Here is a 24,823-nt window from a genome sequence, read left to right as displayed (position 1 = left end):
TTCGGGGATTTATAATTTTTTTTTTTTTCGCGTTTTTTTTTTTTTTTTTTTTTTTTGAAAAATTCTTTATCGCGATCGAATAATATTTCGAGACATTTCGTAGGGCAGCTAAAAGCAGGCGCATTGTCTGCCTCTCTCATTTTTTCCGTCCGTCTTTCACCCTGGCGCCGTCCATTTCCGGGGATTACGTCAGACAGTCGCGTCTGCCAAGATTCGTAAAGATGTCCTTTTCGCCATCTCTAGTGCCAAGCCTATGTATCGGAAACTCGCATCTCTTTGTTTATCTATATAGAGTGAGTCGCGAAAAACGTGTTACGATCAAAAGAGACAAGTAATTGCTTGTGCAAAAAATTAATCAAAAATAGAATATATAACTTTTTCGAGCCTTTGATTTCGAGAAAATTGACTTTACAAACTGAAAAATTGATAACATATATGCGCTCGTTTAAGTTTGAATGACTTTCGTAATTAAAGTATATAATGTTACTATTGTGTCTATCTAATCTATTTCTTCCTCCTTTTTTTTTACAACTCGAGAAAATATTGTTATCCATCCTCTTGTCGTCTTATGATCTATCGATCTTACGACACCCTATAGAACGATATACGGAAGTCCGCGAGAATCTCTTTGATCCCGCGACTCGCTTTCGCTTGGCTCGGGGGTGACATTATTACCCTGCAAGCGTTTCGTTTGAGCATAGAATCTCGTTGCGACCATAACGACGCGTAGTTATTACGACTTGCCAGTCCTCCCTCGGACATATCGCCGTTGCATTTTGTAATTTTGTTCCGGACCGACTTCTCTCGGTAAATATATCCCTCCAGCGACCTAACGTAATATAATCAAACTCTAGTTCTACCTTAATTCTCGCCGTCTAATCCGGAACCGAGCGCCAACTAAGAACGCTTCTTTTTCGCCACGACAATTAAGTAACATTAAGTTTACTGTAGCTTTTTCCGCTAAAGCACAGGCAAAACTTGATTAGATCTTTTACGTTATACGATATGTTTACGTGAGATATGATGGTTGAGAAATATTAATTTGTTATACTTTACCTCATTTACGCTATAGCGACTTACTAATTTTTTTATATCGATAAAGTTGATAACTAATAACGAATACAATTGGAAGCGCTAGTACAGCCAACAAAATTCGCTATAAAAGAAAGATTGAAATTCTGTCAAAATGTAGTTAAAACTTACTTAATTCACATTAATCTCTATATTAGAGAAAATAAATAAGGAAATAATCTGCTCGTCGTTGGGGATGCGTTCCTATTGTTTTTTTTTTTTGAAAAATTCTTTATCGCGATCGAATAATATTTCGAGACATTTCGTAGGGCAGCTAAAAGCAGGCGCATTGTCTGCCTCTCTCATTTTTTCCGTCCGTCTTTCACCCTGGCGCCGTCCATTTCCGGGGATTACGTCAGACAGTCGCGTCTGCCAAGATTCGTAAAGATGTCCTTTTCGCCATCTCTAGTGCCAAGCCTATGTATCGGAAACTCGCATCTCTTTGTTTATCTATATAGAGTGAGTCGCGAAAAACGTGTTACGATCAAAAGAGACAAGTAATTGCTTGTGCAAAAAATTAATCAAAAATAGAATATATAACTTTTTCGAGCCTTTGATTTCGAGAAAATTGACTTTACAAACTGAAAAATTGATAACATATATGCGCTCGTTTAAGTTTGAATGACTTTCGTAATTAAAGTATATAATGTTACTATTGTGTCTATCTAATCTATTTCTTCCTCCTTTTTTTTTACAACTCGAGAAAATATTGTTATCCATCCTCTTGTCGTCTTATGATCTATCGATCTTACGACACCCTATAGAACGATATACGGAAGTCCGCGAGAATCTCTTTGATCCCGCGACTCGCTTTCGCTTGGCTCGGGGGTGACATTATTACCCTGCAAGCGTTTCGTTTGAGCATAGAATCTCGTTGCGACCATAACGACGCGTAGTTATTACGACTTGCCAGTCCTCCCTCGGACATATCGCCGTTGCATTTTGTAATTTTGTTCCGGACCGACTTCTCTCGGTAAATATATCCCTCCAGCGACCTAACGTAATATAATCAAACTCTAGTTCTACCTTAATTCTCGCCGTCTAATCCGGAACCGAGCGCCAACTAAGAACGCTTCTTTTCCGCCACGACAATTAAGTAACATTAAGTTTACTGTAGCTTTTTCCGCTAAAGCACAGGCAAAACTTGATTAGATCTTTTACGTTATACGATATGTTTACGTGAGATATGATGGTTGAGAAATATTAATTTGTTATACTTTACCTCATTTACGCTATAGCGACTTACTAATTTTTTTATATCGATAAAGTTGATAACTAATAACGAATACAATTGGAAGCGCTAGTACAGCCAACAAAATTCGCTATAAAAGAAAGATTGAAATTCTGTCAAAATGTAGTTAAAACTTACTTAATTCACATTAATCTCTATATTAGAGAAAATAAATAAGGAAATAATCTGCTCGTCGTTGGGGATGCGTTCCTATTGCATAAGAGGTCATTGACCTTTGAATCCTCGAGGATTTTTCGAAGAAACACACGTCGCATGTATACGCGCTGCGTCATGATCCACCGATGAAAAATGCACTTTGGACAAAGATTGTTTCGAGCGTGTTTGGAAGAAGCGAGCGGAAAAAGTGTTGTTAGGCGAAAAGAGAAGAACGAGTGCCAATGGGGTAGAGGGGCTATATGGAATGGAACTCGCGTAGCTCGCATTACTTTGCAGCTTTTTAATGGCATGTATCTTTGTGATCGATCGATAACTTTGCGAAACTTCTCTTTCGACACTTTTCCGTTAATTTTTGGTGATTTTTAATCCATTATCGAGCCGTTTTCCATATTTTCTCCCTTTTCAATAATTATTAAAATAATTAAAAAATTAACTCTTTGTATTTCATTTTATATAAAAAAATACTAATAAATAAAAAAGTATATATATATTTTTATCAAATTTATATTATAAATATATTGAAAATATATAAAGCGCAAATTTAAATATAAAATTAAAATTATTTATTTCTTCGTAACACGTTACAGACAGAAACTCGTAACCTTTCGACAACATTTCCAATATTCTCCGTCTCTATTGATTTTCTGATATCCGGTCACCCGACCAGAAGTCGGTGCGGAAAAACGCGCTGCGGAAACGCCATAATTATCGGTCGATGAAACGAGGCAAAGCAAACTGAGAAGTGGAGTGCGCGGAAAAAGACGCTCACCATGGCGGCGGCGGCCACTCGCAATCGGATATAAAGAGCGCTGAATTTCCCAATAAAAATAGGCGGCGTTTTCTAAAAGCTCGCGGATTAAATTCACGATGCGTATAGATTCGTGTATTGAGGGGGGGGAGGAAAAAACGGATAAAAGTTGGATTTCCCCTCCTCTTTCTCTTTCTCTCTTGCCCACGTATCGCCGCCATAGCAACGCCATAGCAGCTGCAATCCGCCTATACCTTTGAGCGACGTACGTACAAAAAGCGAAGCAAAGGGCGCTCGAACTGTAAAACAAACAACTTATTCGTGAAAGGCGAGCGTATGGGAAGTTGTTGAGGAGAGGAGAGGAGAGGAGAGGAGAGGAGAGGAGAACCGGCAACCCTCGAAGGAACGCTGCGCGCCGCCGGCGCCGGGGGGAAGGCATTCGAAAAGAGTTAATACGCCGATGGATCCAAGTGGCTGGCACACAAACACAAACATAGAGATATATCATTATCTATCTAGCGATTGGAAAATCATGCCTCGCGCAGACGTTTTGGCGTATTTGACCGGATGGAGGATAACGATTTGGTCGCGGACCAAGATTTAAGGGATGATCGAACTCGGGCAGCTTCATTCCCGAGTTGAAACCAATTTTCGAGTCGAGATTCCCGAGGAGACCGAACAAGATTTCGAGATTTCGAGATTTCGAGATTTCGAGATTTCGGGATCGAATAAAGAAAAGGACCAAGCTGGCGAAAGTCAAAATGTCGAATTTACCAAATGCGGGATTTTCGAATTTTCAAACAAAGTTGGATAAATGTGGATTGCCTGGAAACTTTGTCTCGCTTTCATTATTTGGGTCCACGTATTTGGTAATTCTCCATTCCGTGTAAGAATTACTATACGAATGGCGAATACAAAGTCTGGCTTTTAATTCATTCGCGTTACCGTTATTCGGAATTTCACGCGTCGCTTTTAGCCTTCTTTCGTACCGTTCTCTCAGGGGACTACTAGGCAACTACTAGAGCTAGAGATACTAATAAAAAAGAATAAAGAACATCTTTGTCGTCGCCATGGCCTTTTCCGTCGGGGTACATTCAACCAGAGACTACTCCTACGAGTATAAATTAAGTCTGAGTCACGAGTCTCGGCAGAGTCTCGTAAACCGCCTAGAACTCACGTAAAGCCAACTTGAGACTCGCGGTGCGGAAATAAAGAAACATGGCTCTCTTAATCTTCTCTCTCCCTAGCCCAGCATTTCTGTCCTCTGTCCTCTTTGCTTTTAAATGTTGAAAAAATGTTTGAACGTCTTCTAATTACATTATCTCTCTTCTTCTAGCCCCGTAAACATTTTATTCATAATTATACTTAAAATTACTTTAGATATTACATTCATATTTTAATTTTTAATTCATGCGCGCTCTTTTCAAACACAGAATATTTGCGCGTGATCTTTTAAAAGAATGTTAGTTATACGTATAAAATAATGATGATAAAAGCGCGTGAGTAATTGGAAAATTTAATAAATAAATGTTTATTTTTTTATATAGGACGTCTTATAAAGGAGAGAGAAGATAAATTAAGTCTGAGTCACGAGTCTCGGCAGAGTCTCGTAAACCGCCTAGAACTCACGTAAAGCCAACTTGAGACTCGCGGTGCGGAAATAAAGAAACATGGCTCTCTTAATCTTCTCTCTCCCTAGCCCAGCATTTCTGTCCTCTGTCCTCTTTGCTTTTAAATGTTGAAAAAATGTTTGAACGTCTTCTAATTACATTATCTCTCTTCTTCTAGCCCCGTAAACATTTTATTCATAATTATACTTAAAATTACTTTAGATATTACATTCATATTTTAATTTTTAATTCATGCGCGCTCTTTTCAAACACAGAATATTTGCGCGTGATCTTTTAAAAGAATGTTAGTTATACGTATAAAATAATGATGATAAAAGCGCATGAGTAATTGGAAAATTTAATAAATAAATGTTTATTTTTTTATATAGGACGTCTTATAAAGGAGAGAGAAGAAAAAAGAAAATAGAATAGTGATGTTTATCTGTAAATATAGATTTAAATTTTTCAAGTTCTTCGACAATTTTCTTATTATCCTTTATGTTTCATTGTCAGCTGAAAGCATTCTATGTGGACCTGCTGGTGCCATTGGAGACCAATCTGGAGAAGGACACGAAAGTCGTTCAAGTAAGTAAACCGTGTCTCGAAACTGATCCTCGAAAGGGACATTACTCGTCCCCGAGTCCCAGACTTTTGATGACAATGAATAATGCAACGCCGGGGGATGGACTTTCAGAGCGAGCAGAAGAAGTTTCTTCAGCAGCACAAGACTAGATCCGAGACCTACAGCAAGGCGGCCGCTACCATGAAGAAACAAAGAAAAAAGTCCAGAGCCGCTAATAAAAGCGGCCTCGCCATGGACAAGGAGCTAAAGAACATGCAGATTCTCGAAGAGGAGAAGACCAAGCTCGATGCCTTCTGCGAGCAGAGCCTGAAGAATGTAAGTAACGAGTAATTATAAGATTATCAATTTATCAATCTACATTGAGAATTGTCGAAGAAGTCTTTGCGTTATTATCATATGATGTTATAGAGTTTTTCATTTCTCTAAAAGTGAATAAATTATTTTACACGAGTGTAAAATAATACACGTGCAATGCAAAATCTTGCAGAGAGAACGAATGTAAAAGTGATTATTAAATATATTAGAGAGATGACGGAGATGATGGATTATACCGATGAGAGATTCATTAACGCGGCGAATCCATTAATACTCGCACGTTCTTTTCACAGGCGATGACTCAGGAGAGACGACGATACGGTTTCGTGTTGGAGCGACAATGCTCCTTGGCGAAGCACTATGCGAGTTTTCATGAGGTTGCACTCGCCGCGCTTCATCCCTCGGTTGATAAATGGCGCGAGGTTGCCGCCACCAGGGAATATCTGCCCCAGTCGGTGGAGGACATGTTCGCTTCCAGACTCAGGGTAAATTCGTGGACCGAGTCGATCGCGTAAATCTCTCCTAACGATTCACACCTGGATCCGAATTGATCCAAGCGCGAGGACCTATTCTCGCGCTTCTTGTGATTTCGTGTTTAATTACATCATTCGATAAAAGTTTTAACAAATTGTATAATATTATCTTTATGTATAAAAGTGATTAATACGATAAAAAGACAACGCGCGATATTAAGAAGTGTGAATTATAATTTTATAGCAATTTACATCTTGGCAGCAAACATCATTCTGGCCGGATGAGAATGAGGAGAACGGCGGCTCCGAACTGACGACGATGAGCTCGCAATTGCGAAAGACACGAAGCATGGACAGCTCCTGCCTAGAACTGCGATTGGGCCCATTACCCGGGAATCCGCAGTCGTCCGGCGGCCATCTCGGTCCAACGCCGCATCTTCCCGCTGTCCTTTCCAGAGCAAGATCGGAGGCCAATCTGCACGCCTCGACGTTATCCCTCGGCCCCGGTACGTCGTCCTCCGTCTTGCAGTTCCTGCTTTTTTTCGCGACAATGATATCGATTTTCGCGCCACGTTATGCGCTCCTGCCAAAATTTCACGACACTTTTCCTCTCCTTATTGCAACTTTTCTTCTCCTTATATTCGAGAAATTAAGTAAATTGAGCTCAATTCTAAACTAATTTCTATTAAACTATGCTAGATTAAATAGCACTGGATTAATTTAATTTAACCTAAATTATATACATAACTAAATTATATACATTTATCCGACCAAATAATATCGTAATTGTACTTTGAACGGTTAAATTGCACGCTATTACACAGCGTAGATACCATTTCAGACAATTATTTAAATAAATTAGTTATCTACATTAGTTGTTGCATTTACTTTAACATAATTGGACTTAATTATATATATGTTGAGTGAATATGTTTCTTCTTCAGTTAAGATTAAATGTAAATTGAAGATTTTTTAATTTTTATTTAAATTAGAATTAAAATCTTTCAACTGCTCGTCGTTTGTTACACCGCATAGCGGTGCGACGAGCAACGACGAGCCATCGATAGAACGGAAACGATCGAAAAAATATCGACGGGATGGAACCAGTCGCAATGGCGTTTCCGTTCCCTTTTCGCGAGCGTTGTCGTGCCGATCCGGTATAAATTCCTGTTGCGATCAGATTCGGGGACTCGCGTCGAAACCCGAAGCTCTCGAACGGAGTCAGGTCTCTCGCGTGCAATAAAAACGGAATATGCTTTCGTTTGTGCAACGCGATCCGGGCCCGTATTTCATCGTCGTGGCGTCGCATGTCACGCTATATAGTCCATTATACCCGTTATTACACGTGCCGTACCTCTATGACTCTATGACTTTAGGTTCTCTGTAGATTTGTTTCTCTTTGGCTACGTCAAGTTACACTATCCATTCAAAGAATGAAATAATAATCGCGCTCGAGAATAAAACATAAAGAGTTTGAATTTAAATATAAATGAAGGAAAATAATATATAATTTGTGTATAAATCATTCCGTCACATTTATTATAACGATGAAATCTTTGATTATTCTCTCGCTATATCTTTACAAATAATTCGACATTGAAAATTATCGCGTAAAACTAACTAATACCAGCGTGTTTCACATTTAATATCATATATTCACGTCGAATTAATTTATCATAATTTACTTTTATAAATGTTTGCGCATTTATACATACATAATAATACATTGCTGTTATTTCTCTCGCGGAGAACCTGTCTTCTCTATTTCCAATGTCCCTTCGGGGATACGATGCCCATTCCACTCTCCGACATTCACTCTGACCATCGTTATCGTCCGCTGACCTAATTGCCCTGGTTTACCCCGAAACTACCCTCGCATTATCCCGGGCTCATCCTCATTCCCCGCCAAACCCTCTTCCCTATCTCTCTCCCTCTCCCTCTCCCTCTCCCTCTCCCTCTCCCTTTACACCTCTCACAGGCTCGGTCAGTTACACAGCGCTTTTGGTTTCCAGAGGTTCCAGAGACCCCACCCCGACCGAGATCTATGGCGCCCCCCACGTCCCGCAGCAGCGGTGGCGGCACCGGAATCGGCGCCGGCGGTTGGGGGGACGCCCCTCTCGCCAGAGCTCTTTTTGCCTATCTTAGCTCGGGAGAAAATCAGCTAAGCTTTCTGGAGGGTGATCTCATCGCTCTGATGGGTGAGTATATATATATATATATAACTACACAATTGAAGGAAACTTAATAAAAAGAAATTCAATAATATGAAATATAAAGATAAATTAATTATTCACTCTTCTTTCTCCTGGTTTTTAAATTTTTACAATAGGAAAGAGACTTAATTGCAAAAAAATGTTGATGAGGATAGAGTATAAGTGAATGTTGCGTTGCAAATTTGCATATTTTTCATTATCTTTTTTATCAGGAGATCGTCAGAAGGGATGGCAATTTGGCGAGAATCTCCGCACTCAAAGCTCGGGTTGGTTTCCCTTGGCGTATACCGAAATTATAATCGACGATACTTTGGGGTGAGTAAACCTTATCCAAACCTCAAAGTGCGAGAACGTCGAAACTTCGCACTTACGCGCTATCGCGCAGAATTAATCCTTCAAACTCGAAATATTTCACGAAACAACATCTCGCATTTTAATCAGAAAATTACTAAAAATTTTATCATGAAGAACCTTTAATATATTGTCGTTTTGTATTACCAGATATTATTATCGAGCCCTCTAAAATTTTGCATTAAGAATTAATTAATATTTTTACTGGTTATTTATCTCTTTTTTTGTTTTTTTTGTTTTTTATTTGAATTACATTCAATCCATTCTCGCGAACAAATTTTCCGAATGGACCAATTTCTGCGTCATTTAAGCGCGCAGTGAGTTGAATAAGTTTTGTAATGTAGAGTTTAATGCCGCCAATTTAATTATTGTAGCATTAGAATGATCGATACGCTTGTTATTTTACATTTAACCGTGTTTGGAAAATTTTTCGAGTGTGTGCGTACTAACTTGTATTATCGAATTGCGCAAAGATCACCCAGTCATGGAGCGAGCCACGGTAGGACGGATTTGCAAGCTATTCCGCCGTGCAAGCCGCCTCCTTCTCGACCGCCAATTACACCAGCTAGTATCGACGATTCATCTGGGGGTACCACGGGCGCTAACAGCAACTCTGCCAACAGCAACAACGCCAACAACAACAACAACAACAATAGCTGCGTTGGCACACCGACCAATAACGCGAGTGTTCTGGCGACTCCGACAGCGCGTCAATCAAAATCGGTGAGTTAAATCTATTATCAACATGTGCTTTTCTGCTTATTTTTTGCTTATTATATAACTTTGCCACAAAACACTTGCTTGTGTGTGCATCGCAGTACCAAGATTGATTTATTTAATTCAAATTAACCTAGTGTTTTGTCACAAATGACAAAGCTTTCAATCTAAAAAGAACAACTTTATAAATACTTAATATTATATCATAGCAATGTGTGTGTACATCATATTATTAATGCGATGCAAAAAAATTAATAACAGTTTGTTAATTAAAAAATCAGAAATAATGTTTATAATAAAAATTACTAATAATAGTTTCTCTTAGTTTTCTTATTGACACTTTTGACCAAGACTGTGCGTCTTAAACTATTAATCCGAATTGTAAGCTTTGCCACAAAACACTTGCTTGTGTATGCATCGTAGTACCAAGATCGATTAGGCCAAATGTAAAAGAGTAAGAAAATCAATTTTATCTGCATTTCAGATCCGTCCATCAGGTACACTGCCCGCAGTGCTGGCCGGAGGGCGAAGGGTGCAACCGCCCGTGCCCCCGGTGCCACCTCCGGCGATGACGTCCCTCCATAGCAGCAACGACAGTGGCTTTTCCAACGAGCCCCCAGTGCAGCCCGACGTCGATTATAGCGACGACGAGGTGTTGAGGTAAGTCATTAAAAGCTACCTCTCTCTACCGATTGCAAACTTACCTTCGCTCTTCGTTTACTCACATGACCTTTAATTGGATATCATTTTGCTTGTTTTATTTGAAAATAATATAATTAATACAATAATCAATTATAATAATAAGAAGATGATAATTACAAACAAATAAATTAAAGAATGGTCTCTATGTATCTATTGGAAAGAGATTTTTTTTGTAATTCTCGCAACCTGTAAATTATTTTAATTATTGCTGTAAAGGAGAATTTGCATAATTTACATAGACTACATCAAGGATGAAACCGATAAAATTTTACTGATTTCACACGAAACGTAGACGCAGAAATTATTCCTACATCGATTTGTGACAATAAAAACATGATAATTGATATATATATGAGATCTATGTTCTTGATATGAGGGAGAGAGACTGTTGCACTTGGGGATACGCTAATTATGTTTTTAACAATAATGAGATTTTTGGTAGCTCAATCCCATCATTTTCTTTTAATCACCATTTGTCTACAATCTGTATAATGACATGCTCACTACAGTCATTTAGTTTTCATAATTTTATATTTTTATATCATATTTAATATCTTTTTCGTAATTTTTTAAAAGATCTTTACCAAAATTAAAATACACTATCGCATATTAATCTCAACATGATTATATCGGTTTCAATCCTTAATTTACATTAATTACATTTAGAGTATCATTATTCATTTGCAGAAATCCGATAGCGAATGTAAATCACTGATTACTTACATACAATATAATATATGTATTTCAGATCCTTTCGATTCTCTGATATTTCTGCTTTTTGAATGATACGTTCTGATAATTAGCGGATAAGTGCACCTTCGCTTTACCCTATTCAGTGTGAGATTGAAGCTTTATATCATTGTAGCGCTGCCATTCTGCTATCAATTGTCTCTTCGTAATTAGTCCGATTTTAATTCTTCTTTCACCCTCGTTTTCGCTCTCCGCACTCAATTTGATTGGTTTGTGATGATATTGCGAAGAATAGGATTCTGACAATGTCGACAATTGTAATTAATTTCGGATAAAGCAATATCGAATTGCCATAATCCTTCAATATAGAGGAGCTTACGTAGTACATCTATCTAACTTATATACTTGTCAATTGCTACACGCATGACATATAATTCTGCAATCTATTATATTATGTATACTAACAAAATAGAAAGATTCAGAATATTTAGATAATTATTTGGCTTGTTATTACTGCGATTGTTTTTATACCATCTTTCAGTAGCAACTTTGGACAACGCGATAGCAAATTAATGTACTATAATGCATAATAGCATGATTGGTATGGTAAGATTGGCATGATAAGTCTTTTTTGGCACTTTTTAATCTAAATTCGATCAAGTTCGATTTTTATTACATCATCTCTCTTTCTTCTTTTCCTTTCACGATTTAAGCAAATAAGTATGTATCTATTTCATATTTGAATAATTTATTATTATTTCATGATTTTTTACTTATTTACTATGCAGTTTTTATTTGCGATTAGAGGCTCTATTTATCGCAAATTCTTTCATTTTACACCACACAATGCTAAAGAATTAATTTTTATTCTCTATCACCTACAAGAGAAATAAAAACATTTTTATTTCTTATGAATCGAACTCTCGGCCGCACTCATCGTCAGATCTTCTAACCGGAAAATTAATTATTTCCGTTTCTTCGAAATATGTATCTCTCCTTCTTGTAGATACCGCATGCGCTATCGTGGTCGCTGGAAATAAACCGCCGTGGTGGTGGTTCTCTGCATCTTCGCCAGCCTCTACCTTTCTAATTCCTTAATTCTCTTTCCGCGTCCTGTTTTTTTTTTCTTCTTTATTGACCGCGCCGCGCACACAGACAACGGCGCCGGAAGCCGCGAAGCGGAGGAGATCGTCCGTCCCCAAAGGATGAGAGGCAGGCAAAGGACTGGGAGAACGATTCTTGGAAGACGATCCCGCGGGACGAGAAGTCCTGGCAGCTGTATCGCACGGCAATGGATTTATGGGCGGAATCCAAAGCCAATCGCACAGGCGAGGATTCGAAAAAGTACTTTGAAATGGAGAACGGCGACTTTGGGCTGGAGAACGGCAATATAACGAAGAAGAGGAAGAGCAAAAAGATGGCACAGCAGCCGAACGAACGACCTAGCCCGAATCAGCGCACGAAGATGGCGGACGAGCGGAGCGCACCAGCTGTTACTCGTCACGGCGATCAGCGACGCGTAGACAAGCGGACGCAGGCAGAAACCGAAGAGGACGAACTCGAGGAAGACGAGGAAGATTTTGGCGCCGAATGTAATAATAATAATAATAATAATAATAAGTTTTACGGAAAAAATCAGGAATCTCAACAAGAGCGACGAGGAGGAAGCGGTTTCGAAGCAGACAAATACGCCAAGTCTTCGAGCTCGTCATCGGAATCCGATGACGAGAGTACTATCACCATCCCGGAACCGGGCCGTAAGGTTGAGCATATAGCGCAGAAGCTCGAACAGACCGCGCAAAAGTATGCGCGCGAGCATAGTCCGCCCAAGTTTCTTGAACGCCGCGAGAGGACAAACGCGGCAGAGTACAAGAGCCTGGAGAGGGAAACGCGCGAAACACCTTCGTCGCGCGAACGTCGCGAAAGATCAGCCGTGGAATATAAAAGCCTGGAGCGTAGCCGGGACGGTGGCCAAAAGAATTCGGAGCGCTTGCGCGACGACAAACATCTGCGAGATGATGAACGCACGATGCGGGACGACAAGCACTCGCATGAACGAGGTTCTCGCGAGGACAAGCAAAACTTTGGACGCTTGAGAGACGACAAACAGAGCTTTGAACGTTCGAGAGAGGAGAAGGCAAACTTTGAACGCGCAAGAGAGGACAAACAATGTTTCGAACGCTCAAGAGAAGACAAGCAGATTTTTGAACGTTCAAGGGAGGACAAGCAGAGCTTCGATCGCTCGCGAGAAGACAAACGGAGCTTCCAGCGTTCCCGCGAGGAAGCGCAGTCGTACGAACGTGCTCGCGCTCGTTCTAGAAACGACCAAGAACGCGCGTATACGGAGCAACGAAAGGAGGTAATGGGTTACGAACGAACGTTTGAGAAAAACCGCAATAGAATGGTCGAAAGATTGTCCGGTCGACGATTCGAACGACCGCGGCCCCCATCGCAGGAGGCTCCAGAACGGCCTGTTGGACCCTACCGAGAACGCAGGTATTCCGATAAGGAAGAGGTGATTTATGGAGAGACCGGCCGATATGGAATAGATTCGCTCGAGAGAGATCGCGGTTATGAGTCAAACTTTGAGACGAAATTGGAAAGATCAAAGGTGATCGAGAGACACGGTTATCACGCAGGCCTGCACGGTCCAGATGCGGTTCAGAAGCGAAACATTGTACCGAGAAATAGCGAGCAAAGTAACGGCGATACCAATAACAACACACTCAAGATGGAGCGAAAATCACCGCGACAGGGTCATATTACCGGCATGGGCCATCTCGCGCAAACCGGCAGAGCTTTCGAGGAAGCAAAGAGCCCGAAGCTCGTAAAGCGGACCAAGTCATTCTGGAAGTTTCGTCGAGACTCGGAAGTTTTGGAAGGTATGGCGCTTTGGCAGCACCGCTCGCTCGTGGACATTCCAAAGATGATCCGCAAAGAAGACAAGATGGCAGGAAACGAGGAGAAGCAGAGAAACTCTGAGGGCGGTAGTCCGAATTCGAGTCTGGGCAACAGCGAGAGCACCATCACGAACGAACATCGACACGAGGAGCCGAAACCGGCTGAGAGAAGCCACGTGCCCGACAAGATGAATTACTTTGATGATTTTCCAACGCCAGCGGAACGGCCCAAGATCACGGAAAGATCGGCGTATAGAATTCAACAGCAGCCGGAGGAACGCGCATACTTTGTCGGCAACGTGTCGCGGAAGGCTATTATCGAGAAGGAGCGTAAGCGCAGTCTCGAGGCGAAACGAAATATGATCGTGGCCGAATTGAAGGAGAACAACGAGAGTAAGCGCAACGAGATCTTGATGCACAGCCGGAGAAATTATGACGAGGAGGAGGACGCGACCTTGAATTTTAGCGAGACTGAAGCTTCCGATGAGGAATCTACATACAGTTGCATCGTCGTTAAGGACCAGAGCATACCGGAGAAGACACTATTGCCGAGGACTAAGCTGAGAAGGGAGTCTGACCGAGATAGGAATACTTGCGGACCCTGGTACGATCTTTGGGGTATGGACGCGTCTGTTAATAAGAAGAAGAGAAAGCAAAAGCAGCAGTAAGACGAGCTGATATGAGATTATTACAAACATGTTAAAGTTAACTGAATATTGAGCTTAAGAAACAAAGATGATGAACGGAAAATGGAACATGGAACAGAGAGAGAGAGAGAGAGAGAGAGAGAGAGAGAGAGAGGAAAAACTAGAGATTGGATTCTTATCTCAAGAAGGAGAAGTGCACGATTGGTACTAAAAATATGAAAAAGAAAGAATAATTAATAGAAGAAACGGCAATTTCCGTTGCACGCGTAACATGTGTGTTTTAGTCTTTTAAAATAAATTGCACTGGTAATTTGCGAGCGAGAAACAATCGATTCAAATTTGTATCAGCAAACAGATATTGAGCTTGCAAATTGTTGTCGCATGTACATACGTTATTAATTCCACTCCAAACATCTTAAATTCATCTTATTTATTTTGAATTTTTCGTGGACCACCTTTTCATGAAACTAATTCCGTGAATGATCGACTCCACATCCCACTTTGATGTATTCGTGTCGGCAAAATCTTTTTCGCTCTGTCTCGTCTTCAACGATTGGCCGTTGATGTTGTAGGAGCTTGCAGCATCGTCGAAGAAAGCGCTCGATACACTTTTGCGACGACTTCTAGGCTAGACTTATCCTTGCGGAATGGAACGAGCTACTTTACCGGATGATGCATCGCCATTGGTCGTGACTTTTGTATCGTTATCCGCTATTGCTGCACGCGATAGTTCTTTTCGTTTTTGTTATTGTTAGCATAGCGCAAGTCATTCGCTACATTATTTACAACTGTTTCAAACTCTTGTCATTTTTAATTGTTATCAGTCGCTTCGATTGTCTTGCAAATTAGTTTGAAAAATCACACGCAAATGTATTTCTCTATATGTAAATTTAGGATTTAAATAAAGGCTTTAATTAAGCGCTGTATGATCAGTGACAAAAATATTATTTACTTTCATAAAAAAAAAAAAAAACATTAAAAGAGATATTCCAAGCTAAAAGAAATTGGATATTAGTAACTAAACAGTTTGCATCTCGTGCTCTTGAAGATTTTTTTTTTTTTTTTTTTTTTTTTATCTAAAGTTTCTGTCGTTCGTGTATAATCACATGTGATCATCCAGTAATTAAGACGTATATGACGAGTAACCCGATTAACTGCAATTAACACCTTTCAGGACAAATATATTCGCAACTGTCAAGCTGCGAAAGACGAAGACTAACGACCGTTCGGCGCCAGCACTGTCATGAGACAAGTTCTTTCTCTAGATGATGTGTTTCTCATGCTAGTAGCGATTGATGATAAGGGAACGAAGGTGTCTCCCTTTTGTTGAACAAGTTCCTTCGTCGCGCAGCTTTTTCTCCTCGAGACCAGAATCAACTATTATCAAATGGTTATCTAATAGCAAATTTTTTTCAAACGGAAACGCGATGCTAACCCTTTCCGTATCTACGCGCCGTGATATGTGTCTGTGGACAGAATATGTATCTATCATATTTTTTTATGATTTCTTTCAAAAGTATTGATGCGCGTTATTTGAAACACGATGTGAAGCATTGTATGAAAACAGTTTGTAGTTTCATGATATTAAATGAAGCATTCTATAGTGTTACGTAAAGATTTAAAAAATATCATAATCGTGTGCCAATACAATTTTACAGTGTCAAATGAATGAAGGGACTAAAATAATATTAACGTATTTTCACATGTTAACAGTTTAATTACATATGTACGTTGACACAATACTACAATGAACGAAAAGTTCACTGTAAAACTGATCCAAAAGTCCATCATTTGTAAGATTCTACATAAAGTTATGTATATCTAAGATATAGATCTTACGAATCATAGACTACTTCTCGCTCCAACAGCCTTTTAAACTGACAAAAACTGGAATTCTCTCGACAACTCGTGAAACGAGTCTTAAGATTAACGAAAAGAGATTGTTATACACATTTATTGCTATCAATATATTATATTTAACTCTACATACTTAATTATATTCCCTACTTAATGTATTTAATTAACACTGAAAGTGTACTGAAAGGGTTAACGTCTGAGAATATTGGATAGTTAACGATTTTGTATCTAACATGCTATTTTGAAGTATTTTTAAGCGTTTTTCAACATGTATTTTAAGATAGATATAGTTTAAGATAATATTCTAACGTAATTTAGGCACGAACGCGAAAAAGAAGACGTCCAATTCGGAGCGAAAAGTAAGGCGGGTTTTAGGGCAACCATTTTTTTGTAACTTGAAATGCGTTAGTGTTAAGTATTCATGGAAGTCCAGGATGCAGAGATGTTAATATATTACGAATAATATATTATAATTATACACAATTATATAAACGATCGTCCGAACCTGATTGCGGCAATTTGGGTTATATTAGATTAGGTTAAATAAAATTGTTGTAATAAGAATCATGTATACACACATGCATACACGTTATATATATTATATATATTATTGTTATTATAAATACACCAATTTTTTAACGTGCATTTGCAGTTTTATATAGTCGTCGTATCTCCTTTTCGTACAATAATATGTAATATTATTATATTAATGGTTTTTTTTTGTTTTTTTTTCTTTTGTAATGTAAATGTCGGCAACGTAGCTGACAACACGAGTTTCCTGCAGCGAGATATTAAACCTATTACGATTTCGGGTCAATATAATGCGCGCGTGTGTGCGCGTGTACATGTATTTGCTTTACTTTGAACCGCCGAATTCCACGGGTGGCTTTTTGGCTTATGGAATGCGCCAAAGCTGAGCATATTTGCCAAGCGGTTAATTATCATTTGCGGCTGCCCGCCCTCTCAAATCCCTTCATCAGCTATCCTGCAGGATGAACGCACTGTCTGGCCAAAAAGAAAATTTAACAGAGAATAATTTGACTGAATAATGCTTTTTTTATATTCTTCTCGAAATTACTGTAATTAAAGCAGGAAACAATATGAAGACATCTCTCTTGACGGTTTATCTTTTTTCTTTTTCTTTTTTTTGTAAATTTATTAAGGCTGAAATATAAAAGTTTTACATATAAATAATATTAATGAAGCGATTTTATTCTTGTGGTCTTGGCTAAGCGAAAGGAGGCAATCTCCGGTAAGAATGTAATATACTAGAGGAAGCAGACGTATATTAACGAATAATCCGTTATTGTTTATTTACTTATCTACAAGCACATTGTAAAGTCATTTTAATTTTTTTCGCTTTTTATACCATCTTTGTGTCTATTTTTATTTCGTTTTAATCATAATTGAAAAGCAATTTTTCTCTTCAAAATGAATACTTGGGTACTGCGCCACACCATTCCTGAAGAAACACCAGGATATCGTTCAACGGCGATTCCGGGGGCGCCTGTCTGGCTGTGTTGGTCAACTTAGTCCAGTCGTCGCGATCAGCCACGCGGCTGGTCTCCTCGAATTTGATGACCGGGCCGCGTACCGGATATCCCGTGATTACACATTGTTGAAGAGGCGTGCCGGAGTTAGTCGGTGACGTCAACGAACCGACGTAAACGCCTCTCTGGTCGACCGGCAGACCCTGCTCGATCTTTTGATCCATAGATATTGCCAGCACCCATTCTCTCGCCTCCTCGCGTTGATCCGTTGCGACGCCGAGACTTTCTGGAAGTGGAACTTCCAGCGGAAAATCGGTGACGCGTAGATCGTCCACGTCGAGAACAATGCCGTCGCCCTCTTCCTCGATACATTCCTCCAGATCGAGGAAATGATTGAGAAAAACAAAAGCTTCGCTCAAAAGACCCGCGGAACGCACCGCGACGCCGGCTTCGTAGTAAGATCTGTCGGCGTGGAGTACGTCGGTGTGTCGCAGGAGGCTGACAGACACTTTGACGACGATACCAGAAAGCGCCGGGAACGAACGACAGCCATGTTTCATCGCGGAAAAATGCGCAGCCTCTAAAAGCCGCTCGAATCTGTTGGACGACGACGATAAGCGGCAGAGACCGTGTAAAACATCGCGCAGCTGAGCTAGGTATCTGGAATTAGATAATCAGCGAATAAAATGAGCGAAGAAAGTAAAAAGAAAATAAACGCCGTATTAAACCGAACAGAGAATACGAATAAATCTTTCAATATCGACACCTCCAACATAACAAATGTGGAAAGCGAAGGAGGTCGACAGAAAATCAATGTTAAAGAAAATGAACAACGCGAAAAGAATACGGATTTCAATAGGGGAAAGAAGAAATTTTTGTAAGAGAATATTGCCGGCAGATTTTCTCGTCAGCAGCGATATATCGTACCTGTATTCTTGCTGTGCCATATTCAGAATACTCTCCGCCAATTGCAGGTATAGATTGAAATTCTGCGAGATCGCGGGCGCGCCATACTGCGCATAGAGTTGCAACGCTTGCGGTGCGGAATCGCTCTTCAGCAACTGCGCGGCGCGTCGCGCCACAAACCTATGCAGCACCTCCGGACTCTGCGAACTCGCAGTGTCAAACACCTGGCTCCATTGACCCTTGCGCGCCATCACTTCGAGGGCGGCGTTGCCGTCCACTTTCGCCAGCCGTTCCATTTCACCCTCATTTGCCATCGCATCCCGGTACTTCTCCTCGAGATACGGTTCGAGATCGGGTGCGAGCTCGCGGACGATCCGACGAGCGCGATCCCACTCGCCGACTGCCACCAGTGAGCTTACCGCGTCCTTCAGACGATCCGCCTGAAGAAACACCTGCAATGATATTATACGTTGCTCAACCATCAAGCGCTCAATTTTTAAGGATTTTTATCTCGTCATTTCGTGCTCTTGATCTTTACATCCAGATCAAGTATAAATAGACGAACTGGATTCCTTCAGGAGTCGGACTTGTCAGATGATTTCAACAGAGCATTGAATCGTGGACAAATATATAATTGTATGATTGTAAATAAATAAAGTAAAAATACCTGAGCGGCGAGCGCGTGTTCACCAACGGAGAACAAACGTGCACCTAGGTCACCTCCGATTTCCGATGCTGTTTCTGGATCCGCTTGATGCAACATAATATCAGCCGCACGAATGAGATACGATCTGGGCGCTTGCGGGTTCAAGATCAAAGTGTCCAGGGCAGGTCGTACTTCGCCGAGATCAAGCCACTTCCGAGCCTCCTCCAACGCATTTGCCCCGTCCAGTCCCGCACTCTTCTGACCCAACTCTCTACGAAGGGCCGCCTCCTGACTGGGCAAATACTCTCGACACACTCGCAGCGCCTCAGACCACATTCCGGCTGTCTGAAATAAATTCGTTTTTTTTTCTCACAAATCAGAAATAATCATAGTTAGGCGAAAAGTTCTTTCGCAGATTGACAATTATTTTTTATATGATAAAATAATTCTCTTCCAATTAAATATTTATTCTTTTTAATCGTATTGTGGCTCCTCGTTTCTCACTGCAGTCGTAACTAAACTACGATATTAGAAGTGAGAAATTATATGTGAATATTTTTCTTGTGTAATAATTTAGTTTTCTCGTAAGTCATTTCTCTTTATGAATAAAAATCGAATTTTATGGCGTAATATTTTATAAAATAATCTATAAGAACTTTTTGCACAACCCGCGTAAATTTCGAGAAGACGTTAACCTTATAATGTTCTATTATCATCTCCGGTTTGTGGGCTCTCAGAAGTAGAGTCTCTGCCGTGGCGTAATCTTGCCCCTCGGCGGCTTCGGCGGCTCGGGCGATCAGAACCTGCGCCACTGCCTCCTGACTGTGCGATCGCGCGACATCCTCTGCGGATTCCCAGTCACGGTTATGGATATACATTTGTACCGCTTCCATGACCTTGCCAGCCTGCACGAATTCCTTTTCGGCCTCAGCGAAGCGACCTTCGTCTTCGAGTGCCATGGCGTGGCGATAGTGAATCTCTTTCTTCTGGTCTACCGTACCGTATCTGGCGATCTCTAAAGCCCACTCGAACAAACTGGCCTCGCACGCCAATTGCAGACAGGGATCCAGATAGTTGAGTCGCATAAGGAGTCTCGCACCTAATTCCGGAGCCAATGTTCGGGCCCACATTAAGGCAACCTAAGAAAAATAAAGTTTATTCAGGGATAATAAGAAGGAAAAGGCAACGCTTTTATAAGCTTTTCTAGCATAAATCTCAACCTGCTGTGCTGCCTTTTCTCCTGAAGCCTTCTTGGCAACTCTCAGCGCGTCCTCCCACATATTAGCGGATCTATAAGCTGCAACCGCTCCGCGCCAATCACCAGCGCCTAGGACAAAATATGAATTACGAAAGCTAAAGAAGATTAAATTTTAACCTTTTTTGCGCTTGGATACGATCTCACAAACATATATATATATATATTCCCTTTTAATAGTTTAAAACTATCAGTTGATTTATATTAGATACTGACCTAGAAAGTGCTCTTCGGCTTCTCTCGGCTTGCCGGCTGCATCTAACTCCCTCGCCAGATGCGCATGAGTGGTTTGAAGTAGATCCGGCCGATGCTCTGCGACCAGTCTGATCATGTCGCCGCGGTGTCCCGCCTTGCGATGCATTGCGATCGCCGCGTCGTGATCACCAATGGCGACGTAGAGCGCCTCGGCGTGACGAAGTTCGCCGGCCTGTTGCAGGCTCTCGGCGTGTCTCACCAGGACTTGGTTGGCTTCGTCGCTCTTCATGTATTTTTGAGCTACTTGATGCGCGCGCATCCAATCACCCGATTGCACATGAATCTCCAAAGCACGTTGCGCATTTCCGGCGCGAACGAAAAGGCTCTCCGCCAAGTTGCGTTCGCCGACCGACGAGAAATATTCACCCAATTTTTCACATTGTTGACGAATTTCAGGGTCATCATCGTCCTCGATCACCTTGAAAAGAAAGAAGAATAAGATCCAGAAGAGATACAACAATCTAATCAAAGATACAAGAAATAAGTACTTGATAAATTATATTAATAAATACTAATTAATAAATATTTTTGGGTCTTGAGGAAATATTTTATATGTACATTTTTCTTATCAACACACACACATCTTACTTTATATAAGGCATGCATTCAGAATGCAATTACTACTACACCTGTATAATCTGCAAAGCTTTTCTCCATTGTCGCGCATTGATAGCGGCCTTCAACGCTAATACCGTCTCACCCGCTTCAATGAAATGATTAATGGCGGCGTCGTAATGACAGTTCGCTGCCAGATGCTTTCCCCAATCCCTCTCGAGCTCGACTACCAATGTGGGATCAACTTTACGTGCTAGATCGAGAGCTCTGGCAAACATGCCAGCCTGAGCGTAACAACTAATCGCCTCCGAGCCGGCGCCGGTTTTCTCCAATAGTTCTCCAGCGAGTTCCATGAGATCGGTAGCTTTAAGACCATTAATGACCTCCTCAACGATTCGCTCGTCCTCCAGCAGCTCGTTGTCGGTAAGAATTAGTCTAGCAGCTCGCGCAGGTCGACGTGCTTCCAAGTAAAGTTTCACGGCTCTCCTGGGATTCGTGGTCTCTATGATAGACGCTGCGCGGGCTGCTTGGCCGCTGTCTAGCAGCCAAGCTAAATGACGGTCTCGCAACTCTGACAGACCGCTCCAGTCGCGACTCTGGGCCAAACTCAAAGCGTCTTCCCAGTGCCAATAGCGCTGATACATATCCAGCGCCTTGTCCAACTCGTTCTGCTCTAGATAGATCGCTTCGGCGGTTTTTAGATCGCCGTTCAATACAGCCAGCCGGGCCCAACAGTCCGGATTGGCCAGTGGATCGTTGCCTGTTTCTTCGGCATACTTCTCACCGACCTTGAAGCGTGATAGAAGAAAAGATGACAGTATGATACTGGATCTTAAAAGAGACTGGAAATATTTAGAAGAAAAAAAATAAGAACCTCTGCAATCTCTTTCAGAAACCTCGCGCAAGCTACGTCGCCCATAGCGGCATAACACCTGGCAGCTATCATAATCTTCCTCTCGCTCATCGCGTTTCTGGCGACGTTCTCCCACATAGTTTCTACCTGAGGACTGTCGCCCATATTTTCCAAAAACAGTACAACTCTACCAAAGTCATTGTCGTGCAGCGCGGTGCCAAATTCAATCAGCTCCTCATCCAGCAGATACGGCACTTTGGCGCCATGCTCCTCCACAATCACGGACGTTCGACCATCTTCGCGAACAATATCTATCACGTCGCCCTTGATCGGCGTTAGCGTGATCGCTTCCGGCGCATCTACATTGTACCAAACGGCCAGAGTTTGACCTGTCTGAGCGATGACGACATCACTGCCGGGTACCCAAGATGCAAAGGATGCCCCAGTCACCAGCAGAATTCTAGTGTTCCGTGCGTATAAATGAAAAAATTAAGATTTTAATTATAAAGAATCTGCATTATAAGATTGTTTTAATAAAGAATTAATCTATAAAGCAAATCTTCAATAAAAATATCAGATCGATGCAAAATATATATTAATATCTCTTGTATTATGTTCCGTTTTTTAAGTAGAAATATTGTAATTATTCCAATTCTTTGAAAAATTGTGGCTAATTCGCTTCAATTAATTTGTATTCGATAGGAAATATCTTTTGCGCAGTAGATGCTAACAGTTTTAACAAAATGTTTCATTTATTTACCTGCCACCTGTGTCATTGCTCAGCCAGAGGCGACCTCGCTTGTCGCGCGACAATAGTCGATGACCTGCCTCGCTCAGCTCTAACCAGTCGATTCGAACATCATGAATGATTACGCTAATAGTCGCGCCGGTTAGCAGATCGATCACGCGGACGGTTCTCGGATCCAGCAGATAAGCCAACTTTTTATTATCGATCCCGCTGGTCAAAGGTCGTTCGTTGACGCGTACACTGACCACGTGCGGGTTTATCGCTTCCGTTCGTACGGAACCGAGCGCCTCGTTCTGGCCGTATTCGACGATCGTGAGCTCGCCGGAATAGAAAATCAAGCAAACGGCTGGATACTCGAAGAAGAATTTCTCGCCGTTGCTGGATCGGTCTTCCCATGGAATCTCACTGATCAAACCCAACTCAATGTCGCCGATCAGCAGAGTGCGCGCCGTGCGTGCCACAACGTTATTGTCCCTACGTCCTAAAACGCGCACGTCCTCGATCTCCAGGCCAGTCTGCGATCTGACGACGATGGAACGTTGCGAGGAATCGTTCAGAGGTCGAATCACCACCTGGCTGGGACCTACGTAGGCCACCTCGTGACTGCCACGGACTACAGTGCGTCTAAAGACAAAGACAGGAAAATTTCTAGAGACACGTATCTATAGTAATTTTGTGGCAACACAAGTAAAATGTGATCTCATGTGCGTAGGAGTTTAAATAATTTATTATTTGCAATTATTCGGCTAAAAACTAAAAACTCTGGATTAAATCTGTTGGTGAAATCTTTACTCGTTAATAACAAGTTATGCTGCAAAACGGAAAAGCATTGGGTTTGTGCGTTAATTTTCGCGCGTTCTCAAATCAGGATAATTTTATGTTGAAATCTTTAACAATAGAAAGATGTCAAAGATTCAAGTTTCATGTAATTTAAAGCTCTGAAGAATATTGAATGAAAAAATAGAAAAAGTTAAAAATCCAGCTGTCTCATGATCCAGTCACCTGAGGATAGTTTCGAATTGCTCGACACCACCGCACAATCCCCCGACCGCTAGCTTCGAACCGTCTCGTCTCCAGGCAAGTGCCGTGATTGTGTAGAAATTAGGCAGGGCACGCACATTAGTCTCCTCCCAGACGCTTCGTCGCGGGGTCCAATCGAGGACGCGCACCTTATCCCAGGAACCCACGGCGACGCTCTGACCGCTCGGGCTGCAACAGGCTACGGTAATCTCTCTCTCTTGAGAGTCCCGGCTATAGTCAAAAGTCTTGACCGGCTTGCCGTATGAATCGTAAACGGTCAACCGCTTATCGCAACCTGCCGCTAGGATGTGCGACTGCGGCCATGCTAGAGCGTAAGCAGGCACGCCGTGAACGCACACGCGTCCCGACGGCTCCGCGCCGCCATTCTCGGTGATGTAGTAACGGATTATACTTCCATCGGCGTGGCTCGATATGAAGCCGTTGCCGCGAATGCTGAAAGTCGAAGGAGAAAACTGTAAACATTACTGAAATTTCGACAAATCATAATTACGGGTCATTATGTGGCTGCATAATCGATATCTCAGAGCGTAGTCGATGAGTTTTTTTTATTTACTTGCTAGCTAGAGCTATCGTCATGGCGTCGGAAGTGTACAGGGTCTGCGCCTTCTGCGACTTGACTAGAGCCGCGCGAACCTTTCCATCCGCCAATCCTACGATAATTGTACCTTCCGCGGGCCAGATCAAGCAGGTCACCGCGGAACTCTGTCGAAATTTGTTGCAAATCACTTTTTTGTCGCCCCTGAAATAATTTCCGATATTAATAAACAGTTTTTGTTTCAATTTATATAT

General features: G+C 41.4%; 2 protein-coding genes across 4 annotated transcripts in view; one reads left to right on the top strand and one right to left on the bottom strand.

Annotated features, from left to right (window-relative positions):
• Nucleotides 1–16,085, top strand: part of LOC115238773 (zinc finger CCCH domain-containing protein 13) — an 85,068-nt gene extending 68,983 nt beyond the window's left edge. For 2 of the 3 annotated variants that reach the window (XM_029812837.1, XM_029812836.1), the window contains exons 6-14: nt 5,351–5,422; nt 5,532–5,735; nt 6,029–6,220; nt 6,453–6,714; nt 8,221–8,406; nt 8,634–8,736; nt 9,246–9,495; nt 9,974–10,149; nt 12,037–16,085. In XM_029812837.1, coding sequence (XP_029668697.1) covers nt 5,351–5,422; nt 5,532–5,735; nt 6,029–6,220; nt 6,453–6,714; nt 8,221–8,406; nt 8,634–8,736; nt 9,246–9,495; nt 9,974–10,149; nt 12,037–14,449 — 3,858 coding nt within the window. In that variant the 3' untranslated portion in view covers nt 14,450–16,085. The remainder of the gene's footprint in view (nt 1–5,350; nt 5,423–5,531; nt 5,736–6,028; nt 6,221–6,452; nt 6,715–8,220; nt 8,407–8,633; nt 8,737–9,245; nt 9,496–9,973; nt 10,150–12,036) is intronic. The other variant, XM_029812838.1, reaches the window with a different exon arrangement.
• Nucleotides 16,086–16,998: 913 nt separating this feature from the next.
• Nucleotides 16,999–24,823, bottom strand: part of LOC115238772 (intraflagellar transport protein 172 homolog) — an 8,797-nt gene continuing 972 nt past the window's right edge. The window contains exons 4-14 of the mRNA XM_029812835.1: nt 24,588–24,773; nt 23,996–24,466; nt 23,006–23,617; nt 22,267–22,705; nt 21,467–22,180; nt 20,799–21,255; nt 20,548–20,654; nt 20,023–20,466; nt 19,349–19,672; nt 18,703–19,133; nt 16,999–18,435 (exon numbers count right to left, since the gene is read on the bottom strand). Coding sequence (XP_029668695.1) covers nt 17,712–18,435; nt 18,703–19,133; nt 19,349–19,672; nt 20,023–20,466; nt 20,548–20,654; nt 20,799–21,255; nt 21,467–22,180; nt 22,267–22,705; nt 23,006–23,617; nt 23,996–24,466; nt 24,588–24,773 — 4,909 coding nt within the window. The 3' untranslated portion in view covers nt 16,999–17,711. The remainder of the gene's footprint in view (nt 18,436–18,702; nt 19,134–19,348; nt 19,673–20,022; nt 20,467–20,547; nt 20,655–20,798; nt 21,256–21,466; nt 22,181–22,266; nt 22,706–23,005; nt 23,618–23,995; nt 24,467–24,587; nt 24,774–24,823) is intronic.

Source organism: Formica exsecta, unplaced genomic scaffold (assembly GCF_003651465.1).
Source record: "Formica exsecta isolate Colony F162 unplaced genomic scaffold, ASM365146v1 scaffold36, whole genome shotgun sequence".
Taxonomy (NCBI): Eukaryota; Metazoa; Arthropoda; class Insecta; order Hymenoptera; family Formicidae; genus Formica; species Formica exsecta.
Note: the sequence above shows the minus strand (reverse complement) of the source record. Positions and strands in the feature narration are given on the sequence as shown.